General features: G+C 44.7%; 1 protein-coding gene across 7 annotated transcripts in view; it reads left to right on the top strand.

Annotated features, from left to right (window-relative positions):
- MED12 (mediator complex subunit 12) overlaps nucleotides 1-21,892 on the top strand; it is a 956,599-nt gene that overhangs the window by 78,086 nt on the left and 856,621 nt on the right. For all 7 annotated transcript variants that reach the window (XM_085608424.1, XM_085608427.1, XM_085608421.1 and 4 more), the window contains exons 2-3: nucleotides 12,922-13,026; nucleotides 13,126-13,317. In XM_085608424.1, coding sequence (XP_085464550.1) covers nucleotides 12,922-13,026; nucleotides 13,126-13,317 — 297 coding nt within the window. The remainder of the gene's footprint in view (nucleotides 1-12,921; nucleotides 13,027-13,125; nucleotides 13,318-21,892) is intronic.

The following is a 21,892-nucleotide window of genomic DNA, read 5'->3' as shown; positions in this document are numbered from 1 at the left end:
CCAATAAGGTGATATTCCTGTTAAAGCAACTGAGCTTACAACTAGTAAGCCCCACGGCTGGACCAATATTAACTGCTTTAAAAGCAAAATTGCTGCCAGCCATTAGCTATGGCCACCAGGCTTTTCCGGTGTCGCAGGATGCCCTTCTCATCGCAATTCAAGCCAAAGTATATAAATCAGTCTTTTCTATCCCAAGGTCGGCAAGAAAGTCAAGACTAAGATTGGAGCTAGGCCTGGTACGGCCAGACTTGATGTGCCAAGGGGAGATCATAAAACTATACTTAAGGATTATAAGGGCCCCAACAAACTCCTTAGGACACCAATTGAGAGCCATCTTTGAGGGGCCAAGATCAGCATGGCACACCAGCCTTGGCAAAGTACTCAAGACTTTAAAGATCAAGGAAAAGAGCATACCACTGCCAGAAATCCCACTAAATGCATGGAAAAAAGGCATAAACCGACAAGTCCGCAAAACCTCATTCGATCTGGATCTTAAATCCCTTTGATATAGCCCCCACTTAGTCCCGCTGAACAGCTCCTACACGGTAGGCAAGGCACAACCCTACCTGCATGAGGCCCTGACACCACAAGCCAGAACCAAAATCCTCTCCATGAGACTGTGTACTCTAGGAATCGCCTAATTTAACCCCGCATGGGCTCGCAAGGGGGAAATTACAAGCTGCAGACTGTGCCCCTACACAAGAGAATCCTGGCTTCACCTTTTATGCTGCTGCCCCTCCCTCACGAACGAACGCCGTCGACTTCTCCGTCCAGTCTGCATCACGAAGGGAATCAAGATATGTCACGAAGCATCAGCCTTGTGCTTTTCTAGAACAACCACGATGACTTTGGCGAGTCTTGGGAAATTCATTCATCTGATTAGAATGGCTTTAAAGGCAGCAAACGAACACAAACAAACCAGGGCCACCAGCGAGGTATAACAAGGGGGACAATGCCGCCTCCCCTCAAACGAGGGAAGAGCCCTGATCCTATGCTCCCGTCCTACAGAGACCGCACCACATCAATGGCTCTAAATGGAATGGACAAAGAACGATCCACAGACTGCTGTAGCAGAAAACCGCTAAGGCCGACGCAGCTGTCTAAGAAACTGTGCAAGGACTTATGATAAAGACCCGGTGCTGGCGGCCCGAGTGGGTGCAGCAGAGAGGGGATATAATACTTGAACAAAATACTTTTTAACCGGCAGCCTTCATAGTTTTAATGTGATAAATTTTTCATTTACTAGTTTTATACTTTTTTACTGTAATGATTTTAATTAATTGAACAGTTAATAAATAATAGATACTCTTTTGCATGAGATGAGACTGAGTAGCATGGCCAGCTTCGCAGAAATATCCTTCCTAGATAGATACTGGTCGTCCTGCCAAAAGTAGCAGCACCAGGTTCACATCCCACAAGCCCAGATATCTAGGCTCTGGCAGACGAGACCGTCTGATACCTTTTAGTAATTTACACACCCATGGATGCTCCCCCACTGGGTGTTGTTAATAGGCATGTTCCTTGCTAAAATCGTTGAGTGGAAAGAATTTACTGTGCAATAAGCTAGGCCCAAGTCTGCCAGTTCCGTGAGAAAATTTGAGATGTCTCTCCACACTCCAACAAACCCATCGTCTCAAAGACTATCTGTACCACTTGGTGGTCCCTGGAGCCCATACCTGCTAGATGAGTCCGCCTCATCCAAAAGTCTGCTTCCTTACCAGCACCGCCTGAAATATTCCACACCGTGAGCTGCAGGTAGCCTTGTAATACCATAGGATGTAGACAGCAATTCGGGTCTCGAAGGATCCCGGGAAATGATGGAAGTCCCGCTGGGTTCATCCATGAAAGTTCCAGAAGGCAGGGGAACCAAGCTTGGGATTTCTAGCCTGGTGTCACCAGAATCAAAGATTTCCTCTGACGTCCGACTCTGGGGATCAGAAGAAACTGCGGGAAGGCATAAGCCGCCCCCGCCGTCCAGTCTTGCAGGAAAGCGTCCACCGCCGAGGCTCCTGGATCTGGCCTCCAGCTGACATACTGAGGGAGCTGTGCGTTCAGTCTGGAAGCAAAAAGATCTACGGAGCAGGGACCCCACCAGTCCATCAGTGCCTGGAAGATCGCCGCATCCAACTGCCAATCCTTGGAGTCTGTGAAATGCTTAGAATTCCAGTCTGCCACTTAATTCCGTTGTCGTGTAGTTCCTACAAATCTCAGTAGAATCTGCGCATTTAGACAACATAAACTGTGGGACTGGTGTCCAGACTGATTCCAGACACCCCCAGCGGATATGTGCGCCTGTATACCAGCTAGTTCATAGTGCCACTATGAACTGTTCTTACCAAGTAGAAAATAGTTTCGGGCAACTATCGAACATGACAACCCTGACCCCTCGGGGATCGTGGAAACAGTAAAGTACTTTTCGCTCAGCCACTCACGCTCAGTTTGTTTTTGACAGATGCACAGAATAAACGGTGGGGACGTTTTTAAATAATTATTTAATGAGCCTGCGCATTCTAGTGTAAAATGTGTGCTGCAACAATCATAAGTAAGAAAACCGATATAAATTATTATAAGCATCAGCACAGTAAATGGATGGTAGATTTCTACCCGAGTGCTAAAACGATGAATTTATGCAGGCATATGGTTACATGACCCCCATTACCAGGTGTGAGAGAATGAAGGACCCCCTTCTTTGTCTCGAGATGGACACTCCGCAAGGGATGTCCGACAACTGCGTGCTGGAGTGTCTGCGTGCAGGAACCTCAGCATCTCGCGTCAGTGTGTCGGCATGGAATTCTTTCTCCTCTGCCTGCCCCAGAAAAGATGTGGTGCTTGTATACCAAAATGTATCCTCAGGGGTTCTACCTTGCTGTGTCATGTTGGCCGAGGATTACGATAGTGATGATCCTTATAAACAGTTATTATGCAGAAGATGGTAATGCTGCTGTGATTCCGGAATCCTCATGCATGATAAATGAGGCTAGTTTTCAGAGAAAACCACACATTTATGCAGCACCTAATCTAGGTAAAAGGTCCGCACCAAACTAGTTATGTAGTTCAATGGCAGGATAAATGTAGGTGAAAGGTTAGGAAACCACCCAGGCCTATATTGGGGTACATTGCAAATCATAACACAGGGAACCTGGAAGGTACTCTTCTGTCACCTAAATCTGACGTTGGAGGCAATAGTGCTAGAAGTCTTTGGCCAGCTCTGCTAGTGCTCTCTGTCTGGTACTTCCCAGTCGATTGATATACTGAACTGCTGTTGTGTTGTCCATCTTCAATAGCACACAGCAGGAGACTCTGTCCCTCGTCAATTACTGGATAGCAAAGGATCCCGCCAGGAGCTCCAGTCAGCTGATGTGCAAGCTCAGCTCCTCTGTCCATCACCGCCCCCGCCCCCCAGTGGACACAGCTCCACATCTGGCTCCCCAGCCCTGCTGGCTGCAATCAAACTCTGTCACCAGGTCTGGTAGGGATTCGACGCTCGCCCTCCCATTCCAAGCTTCCATGTGGTCCATCCACCACTGCAGTTCCGCCCTGTCCTCGTCCTTCAGAGAAATCCGTTCCGAGTATGTGAGATCCTTCCGAAGATGTACTGCTTTCAACCTCTAATGCTCAGTAGTGGAGCAGGCCCAGGAAGTTGGCTTGGATTGATGAAGACAGCCAACAATCCTGGCCAGTTGTCTGAGGGAGATTCTGTCCCTTCGCAAGACCTTGATCAACTCCTTGTTGATCTTCAATATCTTTTCCTCCGTAGGCTGAGAGTGGCCGAAGTGGAACCTATGAGAAATCCCTGGAATACCATGCTCTGTGACTGTGTCAGCTCTGATATCTGAGCATTGAGCACGATCCGCAACTCCTGCAGCAGTGTAATGGTCATGTTCAGGTGAGTCACCAGCTGGGTGCGAGATTAGTCCATCAGGGGGGAGATCGTCTAGATAGAAAATCAATCGCATGCCCTTCGTTCTGAAAACCTCCACCACTGGTTTGAGGAGCTTCGTGAAGCGCCACAATGGTGAGGATAGGCCAAATGGTAGAGACTGAAACTCAAACACTTGGTCCCTCCAAGAAAACTGTAGGAACTGTCGGTGAGATGGTAAGTTTGGGACCATCAGATAGGCGTCCTTGAGATCCAGACGCACCATCCAGTCGTTCTGTAGCAATAGGTCTCTTAGGATGGATGCCCTCCATTTTAAAGTGGCGCTACACCAACGATTCGCTGAAGCCCCTTAGTTTTATGACCAGGCGGAAACCTTTGTCTTTCTTTTCTACCAGAAAGAGGTTGCTGAGGAAGCCCCGAGGGTGCAGGACCGACCTCCGAATCTCTCCCTTGCAGCATAGCTCCTGCACATAAGAGTAGATCAGCGCCAAATCTTTATTTGAAAAAAACAAAGGGCGTAGTCTGGATGACTGGACTGGAGTTCTGTAGAACTCTTTGTGGAAGCCCTTTACTGGTTCCAGGACCCATGGGTCCATCGTGATCGCCTTCAACTTAGATTGTGAGGGAAAGAAAGGATACTGCTTACCGTTAAAACCTCTCGGTGCGTTTGCGCCACCTCTGGCATATTTGGTTCTGCCCTTTCCAGTTCCTCGATTGGGATAGAAGATGCCTTGTTTGCCATTATTCCAACTATTGTTGAGCAGGGCTGCAACCTGACTTGAAAGAGCGGCCAGAGGAGCAACCGTTGCCTCTTCCAGCCCTGGCAAAATTCTTGCCCGGAAAGATCTTTTTGATGGAGGTCTACGCTTTATCAAGCGCTGAAATATGGCCACAGATTTTCCCAGCTCCTTCACGAAATGTTTGGCAAACAGTGTCCTTTGCTATGCCCACTGCCTCAGATGAGGAGAGTTCCCCAAGTTTTGGGTCTATTTTTAGAAGGGAGCATCTCCTTTCTGCCAACAGGGCACAATTGCCGCAATATCTGTGGGCAAGGGTTTCTCCAGCTGCCTGGAGCATTCTAACAGTTTAATGATTTTCGTTAGTCGGCTTACCACATCATGTAATTTATCCTGACCTCCAGGAGCGGTCAATGCCCTTCTTAGGTACTTCATGTACTTAGCAAAGAATGTGCACAACTTGGGGGCAGTGTCAGGGGTAGCCGCCACCTTCCCCTCTAAGGACGGTCTAGGACACCCCCCCGAAGGTGGACGCAAACTTACTCGTCCAGGGGTTGGTGTATTTATACTTTTCCACCTTCTGGTCCGGGAGCCACTCTGAGGATCTCGAATGGTATATACCCTCTGGCTTGAATATATCCGCCAAGGTGGAGTTCCTTTTAAAGGAGCCGGAGACCATTGAACTGGGGCTCCAAGGCCTTCCCGAGCCCTCCTCATCTGACGATTCATCCTAATCCGTAACACCCACCCCCAGACCGGGGAACCCATCCTCCGGGTCAGGATTTGGTGCAACAGCATCAACAGTATTCCTGGGCCAGTCTTCCTCTTGGTAGTGTATATGCTTTAACGTGTGTGCACTCTTACAGAAGTCATCCGTTAGGTGGTCCAAACCTTCCAGGTGGCCTGCGCTACGTTTATGGGCCATTAGAAAGGTAGGTGGGTTGACGACGCTGGACTCTTCCCCGTTGTCACTAAAGATCCCGAAACCCCCAGGGACCTGTGACGTCCGTTTATCCACGCTTTCCCGCAGGGGTGCCAATGGCTTAGAAATTGCCTGCGAAAACATAATTTCCACCCTTCCCGGAAGGTGGCGCTGCAGGGGCCATTCATTCTCCGAGGCTAAATCAGGCGAACATTCATGATCCGTGAAAGGAAGCAATGACATCTGCCCAGAGAAATGTCAGGGGTATCCCCATCGCAGGTGCTGTTATGAAGGAAAGAAAACTGGTCTCAATAATCTACAGGCAGCCATAGGCTGTACGTCTTACCGCGCTCGTGGTGTATTGCGAGGGTTGGTAGGGAGGGTGGGGCCCGATGCGGCGAACACCTACCTCTACTCACTAGCACGCATCGCAAGTCTGCAGAGCGCTTCTAAAGCAAACACAGCACGATGCCCTACAGCGAAACCGCCCCCCAGCAAATCCGCGGTGTATCAAAATGATGCGCTCGGGCCAGAGCCTGCACGTCTTCTCAATCTTGGGTGAGTGCACATGCAGCAATTATGTTAATCAGATCTAGCGACTACAACAAAGTAAATCACCAACACAGTGAAATGCTAGTAACGCTCTTAATACAACCAAAGACCTTAACCCCAAAAGAGTTGTGAGTGGAATGAGGGACTTAACTGACAGCAGTGAAGAAAGAGGAAGGACTGTAGGCACGTGGCTATATGCATTGACAGACTATATTGCTATTGGCTAATGGTTGTCATGAACATTTCCCAGGACTGGTGGGATAGTGGTTTTTTGGTTTAACTTTGAAACTGCTGTTAACAAAAAGTGAAGAATGTTTTGCATAATCCTCCTCACAGAATTGGGGATTCTGCCTCAAAGATAGATCAATGGACAGGAAACCCTATCCCCAGATCTGAAAACCGCCCTCCAGTGGCGGTCTCCACAACTAGATCTAATATGACACACTGGCACAGCACGCCACAGGTGGTCTTAAGAACTGGACACACTTCAGATGTGGCCTTCAGACTGGGACACCACAAACCAGGCGTGGCATCTAGAAACAGTTGCAGTGCTCCAGGTGAGACCACAAAACTACACTCTGTACTCCAGTTGGACACTCTAAGAAATGTTCCATATGAGTGCTCCATAACCTCTCTATAACCTCAGATGAGTTCATGATAATTAAACACAAAAATTCAGTTGAGACTTTTCCACTGTGCAGTGGTAATTCAACCCTCCTTTCTGTTGGATCTTGCTCTGCACTTCAACATTATCCTTACACTTCCACAGGCCTTGCCCTGTTTTTCATCCATTGAGATCTGGTCTAAGAAGCGATGTCACGGTCAGTGAGTGCTTCCACTGCTGCTGTCGATGCAGTTCCTGTTGTGTTTGGTAGTGATGTATATTAAAAACATTTTCAGTATATAAAGGCAAACTGTTGCCATTGTATTGTTTCAGTTTATATAATTTATTCAGTTGAGCACCTGCACACTTGTATTTGTTCTTATATTCTTCTACTTTACAGCCGGGTTTGGTGGCTTAGTGGAATAATGTATCCACTGCATGGGCCTTTGTTCGGCCTCATGGTCACAGGTTCAGTTCCCGGTGGGTCCACTCAGCCTTTCATTCTTTCTGAGGTCGATAAAATGAGTACCATTGAATTGGGTAACAATAAACATCTGTTATTCAGCGCCAAGATGCACCTTTGGGGGTGGACGTGCATGTGGCGGGGTTGCAGTAATGGGTCTGAGGCCAGGTCTGCTGATAATAGGGTTTTATTGTTCACAACACTAGGTTATACAGAGGGGACGGTTTAGTCGTTACAATGGGGAGCGGATCTGATTTTCCTTGTCTTCTTTGGTTCCTCGGTCTAGCCTCTTCAGGTCGGGACTGGCCGGTAGGACGCTCTTCTCCTCTCGAGGTGGATATGTAAAAGGAAAGAACAACACCGTCAGGACTGCGTCCTCTCGCCTTAGCGACTTAATCAGGGGCCGGGGAGTGTAGGACACCACACACTCACGTGCTCTTAAAACCAAAAAAAAACAGTGGTGTACTGAGCCTACTTGTATAGCTGCGTGCTAGGTGCTCAAATCCGTGTGAGTAAAGCAAAAGCAGTATTTGAAAGCGGGCTGGCGCTTAATGCAGGTTTGCGGGCGTTTGTACTAGGGACTGGGAGCTTCCTTCCTTCCTCCCCACCCCGAGACTCTGTTCCGTACCTGCGAAAGCCACGCCCCTCCTGGAGTGTGGCTCGGCGAAGCGCGGTGACGTTGGCCTCCTGGCATGGCTCAGGTTCCCTCGGGTCCTCTCGGGGTTCCTGCTTCTCCGACTTCGGTTCTCTCCACCTCCGCAGTACGGGCTTCCTTCCTCTCCAGGCCGGTGTCGACGCACACCAGCTTCCGTGTTTCGTCTCTCCTTATTGATGAAAAGGTGCTGACGTTGGAAGGGGGCGTGGCCTCGTCTTCTTCGTAGCCCCAATTAAAGGAGCCGGGATCCTCACTTGAGTGTCTCCAGTCGTCTTGCTGTGGAGAGAGAAGAGAGGGAGAGAGACGCTCTGGGGACCACCAATTGGTACAAAGTGCAGATCTTTCGTGGTCCGCTCCCATCCCGTCACATAGCGCTTTACAAATACACGTTACAAATACACGTTAGGTTAGTGATATGTGCATAGGTCCACTAATTGTGACTGGTGCTCATCAAATTGCATACAGGAATGGAGAAACTGCGTTCATGATCTGTCACACCTCATGTACATGATCCTACTTGGTGTTTTGATATCTCTACATGTGTGTATGTATGTGTATGTATGTGTATGTATGTGTATGTATGTATATGTGTATATGTGTATGTGTATATGTATATGTGTCTATGTATATGTGTATATATATATATACATGAAATTAGCCTAAAGTTTACATGGCGCATTTGAACTTACCATAAGACTATTAATGCCCGTATTATGGAACTCCATGTCCCATAATGCATGCACTTAGCAGACGCCCACTGGGGGCAGCATGGACACAAATAAAAGTGCTAATTACAATCATGCGGGTTTCAGATGTGCTTTGTGGCAGCCCAAGAAAAAGAGGATTAAGTCCTTGAAACGCGTCGGCAAAAATGAATTGTAAAAGAATGTGAAAGGCGGACTGCATTGTGAAACCGGATGGTGTAACGCTTGTTGAGTGACCCCTCGCTGTACAAGGGTACTTTGGGAAACAAAATATATATGTGTATATATATATGTATATATATATATATATATATATATGTATATTATCTACTGGCGGTCGCCAGTAGATAGTTATAGTTAGGACCGGGTTTCCATAGGGAATCAGAAAATTCTATTTTGAATAACTTTGGCGCCGGTTGACGAATCCTCGTGAAATTTTCAAAACTAATGGGGTGCTCCGTTCAGCTCCTACCCTGAAAGTCTCTGGGTGATTCGTCAAGCGGGGGCCGAGAAAAAAGGGGGGTCCCAAAACACGTTTTCCCCATGCATTTTTCCATAGAACCTTTAGTCGAAGGTACAGCCCGAACGGCTGAACAGAATTACTTGAAATTTGGCAGAGAGGTAGTCCTCAGGTCAGGGAAGTGCCTTTTGCAGGTCTGGTGTCAATCTGTTCAGTAGTTCCTGAGAAAATAGCATTTAAAAGCATATAAATATCTGTAAGCGCTCACCGTGCGCGCACCCTAACGTGCGCGAGCGTAATTCTGATTGGTGGTTACATGTTAGTCAACGTTCGAATCTGTCGAAATCAGGAAGTGTCGGCCGCCATATTGTTTGTTTTCAGTGCAAGAGTGAAAAAGGAAGGTGGCGAACGTGAAAAGGGGGCAGGGTAGGGAGTTCCTGACCCCCTAGCCTTTGTCAGGGGGTCCCTGAAGGACCCCGAAGGCAGAACATTTAAAAAAAAAAAAAAATGTAAAAAAATTGCGCGCACGGTGAAACCCCCCCCCCCCCCCCAAAATTATTATTTTTTTTAATATGTAGTTTATTGTAAAATAAATATATAAAAAAAATACATAAATAAATTAGCATTTAAAAAACCGTACAAATTCACTGAAAAAAACCATAGGTTTCACACACGTTATAGTTAGGAATTAGCATTTAAAAAACCTTGCAAATTTACTTAAAAAACCATAGGTTTCACACAGGTTATAGTTAGGTGGATATTTCACTCGTAAAAAACCAATGAAATTCCCCCGTTATAGTTAGTTCAGATAACTATAACTCGCGCGACCGCCACTCTATCACAAGGATGATGTCATCAGTGATGTCATGAGTGATGCCACTGACCATGTCATGAGTGATGTAATATGTGACGTCATGAGCAGTGGATTGTGGGTGCGCGAGTTATAGTTATCTGAAGTAACTATAACAGGGGAATTTCATTGGTTTTTTACGAGTGAAATATCCACCTAACTATAACATGTGTGAAACCTATGGTTTTTTAAGTGAATATATATATATATATATATATATATATATATATATATATTCTTAACTTTTCTAAGTTGGTTGTAGCTTCTAATGTATTGCTTGCCTATGCCAACCCTCTCCATGCTGCCTCTGTACAACCTTTCTGCCTCTGTACAACCTTCGACCTCCTATTCAGGTGGTTGTGAAATCCTGGATAGACTATTTACCCTTTCATTGCCTTCTTACACTATCTTTCAAATAAGATATGGTCATTAAGGTCTGAAATAGCTTAAGATGTGTTGCCAGAGTAGGTTCCTGGACTGCTCATAATTTGTAATTGCTAAACTTGGCTATTGTGCCGGTGTTCATTCTTGGCCAATCAAATATCTGATTCTTAAACATACACAGCAGGCCTACCCCTTCTAAATTTCACCTGCTAGTTTCCCCAACTTTTCCATATACAGAGATGCTGATTTAAAGGAAAGTATTAGACGGTCACACTCTTATATAAAAACCTTAAATAATGACTAACTATGCAATGAAAATCTACTTATTTGACGTGCTCCAGTGATTGTGAAGTATCGTCTATCAAATTTGGAGGAATGGTGTGACTTTGCTCTGCAGCATCTGTTCTCAGTAGTGGCAGAGAGCCTGATGTACTCCTAAAAGTATTACCGTAGTCACCACACACCGGAGTGAATTCTTTTCCTGCCAGGATGAATTGAGTATTCTGACTCTCTACCTTCCAGCCTCTACATGTCAGCCACTTGAAGGTCTGAGGGCGTTTCTGTCTTGTGTTAAAGAAAACTCCATACTTGTGCATACTGCAATTAAGGCCTACGTTAAAACAAATTTTCCTGCTTTATTTTTTGGAATCTGAGTTTTTGTATGTGTCGCATTTTTGTTCACATTTCTTCCTCTAGAGAAGATGGTATTCCAGTCTCTGTTGAATGTTGGCAAAAGCTGCATGACACCTATGCAGACTGGCCTTCTGCAGTTATGTGCTTTTGAAATGCAGAAATGAGTTGTTGCTTCAGGGCTTCCTAATGTTTGTAATCGCAGCTTTGTTTCAGTCTTCCGCTACAAATCCAGGGTTCTGGTGCATTGTCACCCACCTGCTCCGTAAACACCTTTAGGGGGAAGGTATAAAAGGGCCTTGCAGTTGAGGTGGACAGAGCGAGCAACTGCACACAAGAAGGGATCCTGTCAAACGGGAAATGATTCGAGGCTTTCTGGCTTACTGAAGTGCAGGAGGGGTTTTATGACTTTGCAGCATCACATTTTTAGCAAATACATTTCTTGCTGAGTGGCTATAGGTTTTAAGACTAACCGGGTACAGGTGTGGTTAAATAATGTTTCTGGTCTAGCCCTTATTTACGCATCTTATTAGTAATCACTGGGGAATTATGGTTCTCATTATTGCATGGTTTGCAGATGAAGACCAGGCAATAGAATGTAATCCTTATGAAATACCAACGCTTGTGTCTTCACCGATTTTTGGATTTAGCAAGACTCCCTAACTTCCACCTCCAAGAGATTCCATGACCGGTTTGTCAGGTTCCAGCTATCTCTAATTCTGAAAAACATTGCTTGAAAGGGTGATAAACAGCCGTTTTCCCTCTTTCTTCAAAGGCTACAATATGTACAGTGGGCTTAAAAAATCTACCTGGATGTAACCCCCAAATTGTGAAGAATCTTGCGACATGATGCCCATACTCCAAAATTCAGTTGCACACTATCTCATAAATTTAAAGGATTTTTGCCCCCTCATCAGGATCCTGAATGGCACCCATTTACCCGACTGACATTAGTTCTGAGCTTAGCAAATAGAACATAGAGTTACATGCATTGTGAGTTCCAACACCTGAGTCTTTGTATGCAGTTGGGTGTGGAAATACAAATTCCTGAGATAGCGTGCCCCATACGTACTGCAAATTTGGCAGGAAGGGGAAAGGGGCCTATCCAAGCTTCCATGACGGAGGTGTTTTACTCCTAGATTTAGATAAGTGCTGCAGATGTTGCAAGGAGTTTCCCCAAGTGTATGTCTGTTGATCCGCCAGTGTAATCCTTATCATTATTTTAAGGTGCCCTCATCACACACTGAACACATGATTTTGTTTCAGAGTACACTCCCAGGTGTTGTATAAAGAGTAGGTTTGGGACTTTAATGTTGCCAGAACAGACTACGTCCACGCTTGCGACACTTGCCCTGCTTCCCTTTAGGGATGTAGATATGACAAAGGAAATGTTATAGAATTTTTAGACCAGGTTAGGGATGTCAAGACAAATTTTATGGGGTGTATCTCGTATTCAGGTATTTTATTTTTAATTGTGTTGTCCTGTACTATGATAATTCTTGTGTGATTTGCAATAGAAGGGTGCACAATAAAGTCTAATCAAAATAAAATGCCAGCATTTGTGTGCTCACTGAATTTGTGGGTTTCACACTACCTTATCTTCTAATTATTGGAGGTCCTTTGACAGTTTGGTCAGGTTTCAAGAACATCTAAATGTCATGATTATAACACAGAGAGGAGTGGGAAATACCGGTCTGTGTTGCCTCTCTCTGCAAATGTCACTATATCCTCTAACAGATAAGGAGCTCTACCCTGATGACCCCAAGGTATAGGGGTCTTGCAATAGGCTGCAGTTGGAACAAGTAAGGGGCGAGGAGTATTGGGTGGTAATGGAGCTCGTGCATTCATTTCTGGAATGGAAATGAGACTCCCTCATTTTTAATTTTCTTGACCGTGTTGGTGATAGCATGCAGCTGAGGCATGTGCACTCTTTGGTTCACCCTGGAGTCCAGGTGGATTTATGTGGGCCCTACCTGGCCTGGAAGAACTTTGACATTCTTAGTGCTTATGGTGTTCCTGATAACGTGCTGGCATGATAGGGCTTGAGTGCTTGGTCTAACAGGCTGTCTGTTTCTTTCAGGATGAGTTGACTGCCGTCAATGTAAAGCAGGGTTTTGCCAATCAGCCTGCCATAACTGGTGATGAACACGGAAGTGCCAAAAATGTCAACTTTAACCCGGCAAAGGTGAGCATGTTCCCCCATCGCTTTTTAATATAATACTTCAGCATGCACTGGAACTCTGCCCTAAAGAGCCCAACTAAGAAATGTTATCTTCTCTTCCAGATAAGTTCAAATTTCAGTACAATCATCACAGAGAAGCTGCGGTGTAACACTCTTCCTGATACTGGACGAAGGAAACCACAGGTGAACCAGAAGGACAATTTCTGGCTGGTGACAGCACGCTCCCAAAGTGCCATCAATAACTGGTTCACTGATCTCTCTGGGACCAAACCACTCACTCACTTGGCTAAAAAGGTATGCTCACCTTGATCAGTGTGTGTGCCATAGGATCTTCACTCCCCTTCTTATCTAGATGTGGAAGGGTCAATGAGCTGATTCAATGAATTGTCATAGTTGCTCTGGTCTCGGTCATGTTGTGGGTGGAGCTCTTGTGATTGGAAACTCGTGATGACTTGTGGAAGGCGGGTTTTTCTTAAGTCCTATCTTATTCTTTAATGCAACATTTGGACTCTTTGGAAAATTGTTTTATCTTTGCTAATTTTTAGTTCAAATAGAGGCCACCAGTATTCGGTCTCCCCTTCCCTGATCCTTCTGGCTTGCCTGCATAGCTCCCATAAATCTTCAGTTGTATCTGCAGGTACCTAAAATTGTCCAGGAGGGCATGCTAACTGTACAGATCTTTGTAATCTCTTTTGATCCTCAGAGCCTGCTTTCTAATTCATCTCTCTAATTCTCTCACAACGTCCCATACCTGTCTTGAGTGTTGGCTAACTGATTCTCTAGGCATGCCTCCCTACTGCCTCCTCTGTTAATATCTTGATTCACCAGCATGTTTGCTGACTCGTCCACAGAATCTCCAGAGGTGCCTACAGTACTCGCCCCCCCCCGAATCTTAAACTCTTTGCTGCTTCCCCCTTCTGTTATCCAGGTGTACCTGGTTGGCTCCTTCTCCTCATACTATTCCACTTCTCTGGGCATACTTGCTGGTTCTGCTTATCTGGTCCTTTACGTTTGCCATTTGCTGTACCTTCTAAAAGTAACACACCTACATAAATTAGATTGTACTAAACATATCACCTGTTGGTGCTGGAAAAGGTCCCACCTACAGCAGCAAACTGAAAAAAAGGTAATCACCCAACAGCTGCTTTCATGGGGTTTCCCATGGTGCATTGCAAATACACTCAAACTCTGCCTTGATATCCCTCATATCCTGGACTGAGTGATTGGTCACACCTTAAAGTTGGAGACTCCGTGAAATGCCCTTGTGCTGGCCTCATATTGTTTATTGCTATATGAGGTTTCATGACTTGGAGCCCAAACAGTGCCCCCCCCCCCCCGACCCCTTTACCCATCCGACCTGTTAATGGCACATAATACAGCCACCGACCTCTAGAAGCTCTGAAGTTGTACCTCTTAAGTAGGGTGGTCATTTTCTTTTCCAAGCCACATGACCAGACTTTGCCAAACCTAGCTGTGAGTGTGTATTTGTTTGTATACATCGTATAATCATCCAAAATATATGCAAGTCCAAGGTGTCTATGTATTTTATGGACTGGAGCACAGTAATACGCAGTCACCAGGCAGTGGTGCAGCATTGTAACAGGCAACAACCTGTTTTCATAATTGTTAGCAGGCTCCATTTTGTAAAAACCATTGCTGAATTCTTTTTGACTACTGGCAATGGAACTTCCCATGAAAAGTCCTTTGGGGTGAACATTTGTCAGTCTTGGGCATCTAGTGGTGCTGTTTGTGAAGAATTGAAGTGTAATGCCACAGAGAAGCTAACTGGACTTGCATCTCAGCACTGCAGGGAATTTAAACTTGTGTAGGTAGAAAAAAGAACTGGGTTATGTGAAAAAAGAGACGTTCAAAAGATGCACAGATTATTTGTTCTCTGTGGGATCCAGAGCAGACAAGCATAGAACAGCCAGGTTTGTGAACACTTTTGTGTCCTGAGCAGACAAGCATATAACAGCCAGGTTTGTGAACACTTTTGTGTCCTGAGCAGACAAGCATATAACAGCCAGGTTTGTGAACACTTTTGTGTCCTGAGCAGACAAGCATAGAACAGCCAGGTTTGTGAACACTTTTGTGTCTTGAGCAGACAAGCATAGAACAGCCAGGTTTGTGAACACTTTTGTGTCCTGAGCAGACAAGCACAGAACAGCCAGGTTTGTGAACACTTTTGTGTCCTGAGCAGACAAGCATATAACAGCCAGGTTTGTGAACACTTTTGTGTCCTGAGCAGACAAGTATATAACAGCCAGGTTTGTGAACACTTTTGTGTTCTGAGCAGACTAGCGTAGAACAGTCAGGTTTGTGAACACTTTTGTATCTTGAGCAGACAAGCCTAGAACAGCCAGGTTTTTAAACACGTATTCTTCCTGACATACTTTCGACGAGTTGATGAACTAATTGAATAGATAATGAAAATATATAATTAAATATATATATATTTCGTGTCTGATCTGCATGGATAAGAATTGCAAGACTAGGACAGAGGTCATCTGAACGTATCAGTGTCAAAACAGTAGGTTGCGACGTGGGAGAATGTATGCAAGAATTTGACATTCACTTGAGCTCCTGCACAGCACATATAGTTGTAAAGACATTGCGAGCACGTAAGCATTTCACAGGTGGTGTGTTGGAAAATATGAAAACTCCTATTTTATACTTTCATGGTATTTTTCTTACTGTAATGTGAATCCTTCAAACATTTTGGATGAGTCAACCATGTAAAAGGTTTAATGGGTGAGGGTGTATTGATGGAGCTCAGGGAAGTATGACTCTTGAATATCTAGAGCAGGCTTTTTCGACCAGTAGCGCGTGAGCTACTGGTAGCCCTCTGGCGACCAGTAAGAAGCTCCTCTCTGTGCAGCCCAGCCCATTAAAATAGAAGCTTCTGCCTGGTTTAACTAAGATATGTTTACACTATTAGAAAATGTGTGTATTTTCAGAACTCAGTAGCTGACATTTGTAGAAAATACTTGAATTTCCCAAAATTATTTGATGCTGATATTTCAATGCTAAAGTATGCTGCATTGCAGAGACTTGTTGCTAACATTATTACCTTGGTGATATGGGCACTGCTGCTATGCGGTACCCATGATGTGGCAATACTTATGATGCACTGAGGCCCTCGCTACTGGTAATCTTGCAGAAGGACGCCATTAATGTTTTCTGGTCTGACGGGATGACTTTTATTAAACATAAGTAGCTTTAATTACAGAAAAGGTCGGAGACTCCTCTTGAGCGAGAGGGTATAATGTGGTAGTGTCAATAAAATAGTGGCAAAACATTCATGCTCAGTGTTTTTATTCTCTCACAGTAATGTTTAGCATGTTCAAAGTTTACAGTTGTGAGAAATTGGATTGCTATTTGGGTGTGTAACCAACCCACCTCAAGAGCGGTCGCAGTAATTGTCAGGGTGAACCCTCAAAGTCAATACAGAGACAATACAAATCACAACCTGGATTAGAAAATAGAGTAAAATGTAATAAACAATGTGACACCAAAATGACAAAAATCCAATGAGGGCAACCGTAGGTGTGCATTTTTAAAGTTTTATGTAGAAATCGCGCTTAAAAAAAGCACAAAGCGCCAATGATGGTAATTGGTCGCAGTAGACCAGGCCCTAGGTGCAGTTTGACTCTGAGTATATAGGAGCACGGATCGGTTATACCAACCAGGTTCGTTCTGGTTAAAGATTTTACCTTCTGACTTAGTCTTTTTTTTTTTTACAACAAACTTTATTGGCATTTGTAAGGACACCGGGGAATTCGTCCCCATACACGGTACCGAGATGAAGAAAAGAACAGTGAGAAGTGGCATCCTCGTTCAGCCCCCCCCTGGTCTGCAGAACATCAGACCCTGACTTAGTCTTTTAAGGCCCAATCCACCACAGGAGTACACTTCTAAGGATGGCACAATAGGTGCTGCAGTTCACTGGTGGCATCTAACCTCCAGGCCCTGGGACATTTGGCATCATATATTAGGGACTTATTGTTAGGCTAAATATGCCAATTAGGAATATGCCAAATGAACCATGTTTAAAGGGAAATCAAAGGCACTTCACTACTGGTTAGCAGTAGTAAAGTGCATAGTTCTAAAGCCCCCCCCAAAAATATTGGGTCCAGTAAAAGGCGGAAAATACAGGGGTAACCACGCAGAAAATATGCATTTCCTATAGCATTGATTCATTTTCGTTCTTACACATACATTTTGGAAAGTACTTCATCAAAATGCAATTGCTTTTCAGAGGCATTTGTGAAGTGGATAGAGTAGAATTGATCCCCTTCTTGACAGACTGTATAGATTTTGTATTAGTTTGTGATATGCATCACTATATTAGAAAACCGAAGGAATAAGAGAGAAAGTTTGGGTTCTGGTGTTGGTGATATTGGCTTCTGGTAATGACTAGGTCTGCATTTTTCCACAATTGTGTAAGGGAGGTGGGTAGTTTGGGTGTGGCTTCTGTAATTTAAGAACCTTGCAAAAACCAGGTGTGGTAGATTTTCAGGTGTCATTTAAAGATTAGGTATTTACAAGGTGAGAAGTTTGAGGAGGAGAGCGTGTTTGTTTCATGGACACCTCTTCATCATTTCGGCTTTTAACGCAGTAGAGTGGTGTTGACCAGTTCTGCAAGAGGTACAAGTCCATGGCGGTTTTGTGGTTAAGCTGGTTCTTTCAAAAGGTGTCTCTTTCAAGTGGTGTGGCTTGTCATTAGCTCTTACCCAGTTGTGAATGAGGCATTTGAAACCAAATGTGTGAACTGGTTTTGGGGGTTTGACTGACATAACTTGATTGTATTCATGTTTTGACTGATTTGGCTGTTGGTGGTTGTAGAATTTTAATGTACTTGTGATTTAGAGTTTTTCGAAAATCTTTGTGCTTTATTAGCTTTTTTTGTGTGTTTCACTTTTCTTTTGGGAGGATTTTATGTTTTTGACTCCGTTTGCGACTAGTTAATTTATGTCTGAATTGTGTTTATGGTTAATACATTCTCTAAACACATATCCTAAAAATAATTCTGTGAGGATAGGCTCCATGGCCAATAGCAACAAGCATTGAAAATGCAATAGGTCTCGCCTTTTATTAAGTTAAAGCCATTTGCTTTGCTAATGGTATTGTATAACAAAGCAAGTGGCTTTAACTTAATGAAAGGCGAGACCTATTGCATTTTTAATGCTTGTTGTTTTTGAGTTTTATATAGCGCAAACTAGACCCAAAGGTATCAGAGCGCTTTACATGAGCACCAGTTGCGTTACAGACCGACACATTCATTTTTAACAAAAAGTCCTGTCCTGCAAGACTATCCTTTTTGTGCTGATCTTTCTTACACAGAAGCACTTCGAAGTAGCTGCTAATCGCTCTAGAAAAACTAAATCTAACACTGAACTATTGGCAGGACCACTGAAACTATGCAATTCTGCAGCCGTGGCTTTTTTTTGTTTGCATAATTAGGGATTTGCCGCATTTGCCACATAATCCACTATCTGCTGCATAATCTGCAAATTTTCACAAATAAAATGGTTCTAGCTCAAAGGGATCAAAAGTTACTTAAAACGTGGGGATATGTGTTGGCGCACTTTGGAAGACCATCGCCAAGGTTAACTGGTCATCTTTCAGTTGCTTATTTATGTATTTTGTTTGTTAAACTGGTAGTAATGAGGTGAAGTCTTTGCCCAGACAGTATTGCCATGTGGACAACTGACAAAATAATGAAGTAATGGAATCAAAAATGTGTTTTGTTATGCCACATAATTTATTCAACTCTGCCGCATAATTGTAGTAGCCATGACTATTGCGGGAAAGATTCGTAGGTGCTAAAGGAAGCCAAATTATCATTGTTTTACTTCTTGGCTCCTAGTTCCCGCAAGCCCCCTGTTGCCTTCAAGCTGTGTAGTAATAACACCTCATCAAGGTGTCACGAGTCTATCCTGGACAGGGAGTGCGCTAAATGTTTTTATTATTTCTTTACATTTTCCCTAACGTGTTTAATGGTCATCAGAGCGGGTTACCGCAGCCAGAGACAATACAACTTCACATGGAGGTCATGGTGTAGATGGAAGATGAGTTGTTGACCGGTTGCCATATAATAATAAACAATGTCAATGAAAGTACAGCAGCTGTGTGAGAGAAGTGTGTGTACTCTGCTATTGAAAGTGTGGGTACTTTCCTACTGGAAGTACAGTAGCTCTTGGAAAATTGTTGCTACATTGCTAGTGAAAGATCTACAGGTCTTTTAGAAATGCAGGAACTGTGCTGTTAAAAGTACAACAGGGCTCTTAGAAGTGTAGGTACTCTGCTAGAAGAGCCGGTACTATGCAAGAAGTGCAGATACTCAGTTAGAAGTGCCAGCACTCTGCTATTAAAAGTGTGGGTACCCTGCTATCGAACGTGCAGGTATTCCGTGAGAGGTTCCAGTACTCTGCTATCGAAAGTGCAGATACTCTGCTATTGAACGTGTTGGTTCTATGCTGGAAGTGCGGGCACTCTGTTAGAAGTGCCAATACTCTTCTATTAAAAGTGCAGGTACCCTGCTAGCGAACGTGCAGGTACTTTGTTAAATGCAAATGGCTTAAAGTTAATCTGCTCCTACCTCACAATTTTCCAAGAGCTACTGTACTTCCAGTATTCTATTACTTCATTATTTTGTCAGTTGTCCACATGGCAATACTGTCTGGGCAAAGACTTCACCTCATTACTACCAGTTTAACAAACAAAATACATAAATAAACAACTGAAAGATGACCAGTTAACCTTGGCGATGGTCTTCCAAAGCGCGCCAACACATATCCCCACGTTTTAAGTAACTTTTGATCCCTTTAAGCAAGAACCATTTTATTTGTGAAAATTTGCAGATTATGCAGCAGATAGTGGATTATGTGGCAAATACGGCAAATCCCTAATTATGCAAAGAAAAAAAAGCCACGGCTGCAGAATTGCATAGTTTGAGTGGTCCTGCCAATAGTTCAGTGTTGGATTTAGTTTTTCTAGAGCGATTAGCAGCTACTTCGAAGTGCTTCTGTATAGCATGTCTCTTCATAACATCTGCTCACTGTGTGTGCATAGGCTAGGCACCATGCCTTTCTCTTTATGCACGCTTTATAGACTGATACTGATTGGTAACGTTTCTAGGTGCACAGAATAAACTACAACACCTGTCCTCACCATGACACTGTGGCTAGTTGGAACATATTTAGTGAAACAAACTTGGCTGGAAAAAAAGTGCCCGCAACATCAGACGATCGTCTGACATCGCTTTCGCTCAATTGTGTATTCTACTGATTGTTTGGCTGGGAATTCAATTTAAATGCAGGTGTTTTTAGCCTTCCAATATTCATTTTCTCAGGTACAGGGCATTTTCTTTTATTGCACAGACAATAGCCGCAGTGGTACACCCCCACACCTCGATATTAAATTAAATATCCATTTTTGGGGACATTTGACGGTGCTCAGAACATTAAAGGAAACCTCCAGCAGTACCGCCTCGACTGAAAGAATTCAGGGTGAAACGGCGGCACGTTCACGCATGCACCCAGACACACGCACGCTCCCCTCTAACTTGACCTTGCTCTGCACCGCACCCTATGTTTAACCCCTTCCATGCTGCGCAGATTCCGCCGCTGTGCTGGCGGAATCTTGCGCGGGCGGGTTCATGACGGAATGGTTCCGTCATGAGCACAGCTCAACCGTGGGTCATGACGGAACCATTCCGTCATGAGCACCGAAGGGGTTAATAGGGTGGGGGACTCTGGCGTTGTCTCTTTCAGAAAAAAAATCCTTTATAGAAACCAGGGCCCGGGACATTTGTATGAGCAACCTTTATTTGACTAGATCTATGACCGGGCTTGAAGGGGGGCGGGGGCGGGGACAGACCGCTAATTTAGATTTGTTGGGCACCCCTGATTAGCCCTTTAAGGTAATGAACTTAATTATCCGCGAAACGGAAGGCGAAAAGTCGCTGCACATGAAAGTCGACAAAGGGTTAATTTATTTTGGCAGCGGTCTCACAGACTGCCTGCCTAGATTGCCCTTCTCGGAAACGCCGGGTTTTTGTGGCGAAGCAAAACCAAAGGAAATGATGGACAGAGTGTTGAACATTGCAAGCACTCGCCCCCAGTCAACTGATCTGGGTTTAATCCACCACCGTTCTTTAGCCCACTCTGCCACCCCAGTTCAGACATGGCCATATGCAAATCAGTCTGACCCTGTGCCTCATGGGAACAGTCCAGCCCGAACTGCCAAGCCCCATCTTGCCTGGACCGGAAACAAGCTTCCTAGGACCGGTTTCTGGCATTTCAGCCGTCTTCAGCCAGGCTTGCTTGAATCCAGTGGCAAAGTGAGCAAGGGACTCGTACCTGAGCATACCCTGCCAACTTATGGCGAACAAAGCAAAACCAAAGGAAATGATGGACGGAGTGTTGAACATTGCAAGCACTCACCCCCAGTCAACTGATCTGGGTTTAATCCACCACCGTTCTTTAGCCCACTCTGCCACCCCAGTTCAGACATGGCCATATGCAAATCAGTCTGACCCTGTGCCTCATGGGAACAGTCCAGCCCGAACTGCCAAGCCATGTCTTCCCTGGACCGGAAACAAGCTTCCTAGGACCGGTTTCTGGCATTTCAGCCGTCTTCAGCCAGGCTTGCTTGAATCCAGTGGCAAAGTGAGCAAGGGACTCACGTCTGGGCATACCCTGCCAACTTATGGCGAACAAAGCAAAACCAAAGGAAATGATGGACGAAGTGTTGAACATTGCAAGCACTCACCCCCAGTCAACTGATCTGGGTTTAATCCACCACTGTTCTTTAGCCCACTCTGCCACCCCAGTTCAGACATGGCCATATGCAAATCAGTCTGACC

Source organism: Triturus cristatus, chromosome 5_2 (genome assembly GCF_964204655.1).
Source record: "Triturus cristatus chromosome 5_2, aTriCri1.1, whole genome shotgun sequence".
Taxonomy (NCBI): Eukaryota; Metazoa; Chordata; class Amphibia; order Caudata; family Salamandridae; genus Triturus; species Triturus cristatus.
The sequence above is the reverse complement of the archived record's forward strand: the minus strand, read 5'-3'. Positions and strand labels throughout refer to the sequence as shown.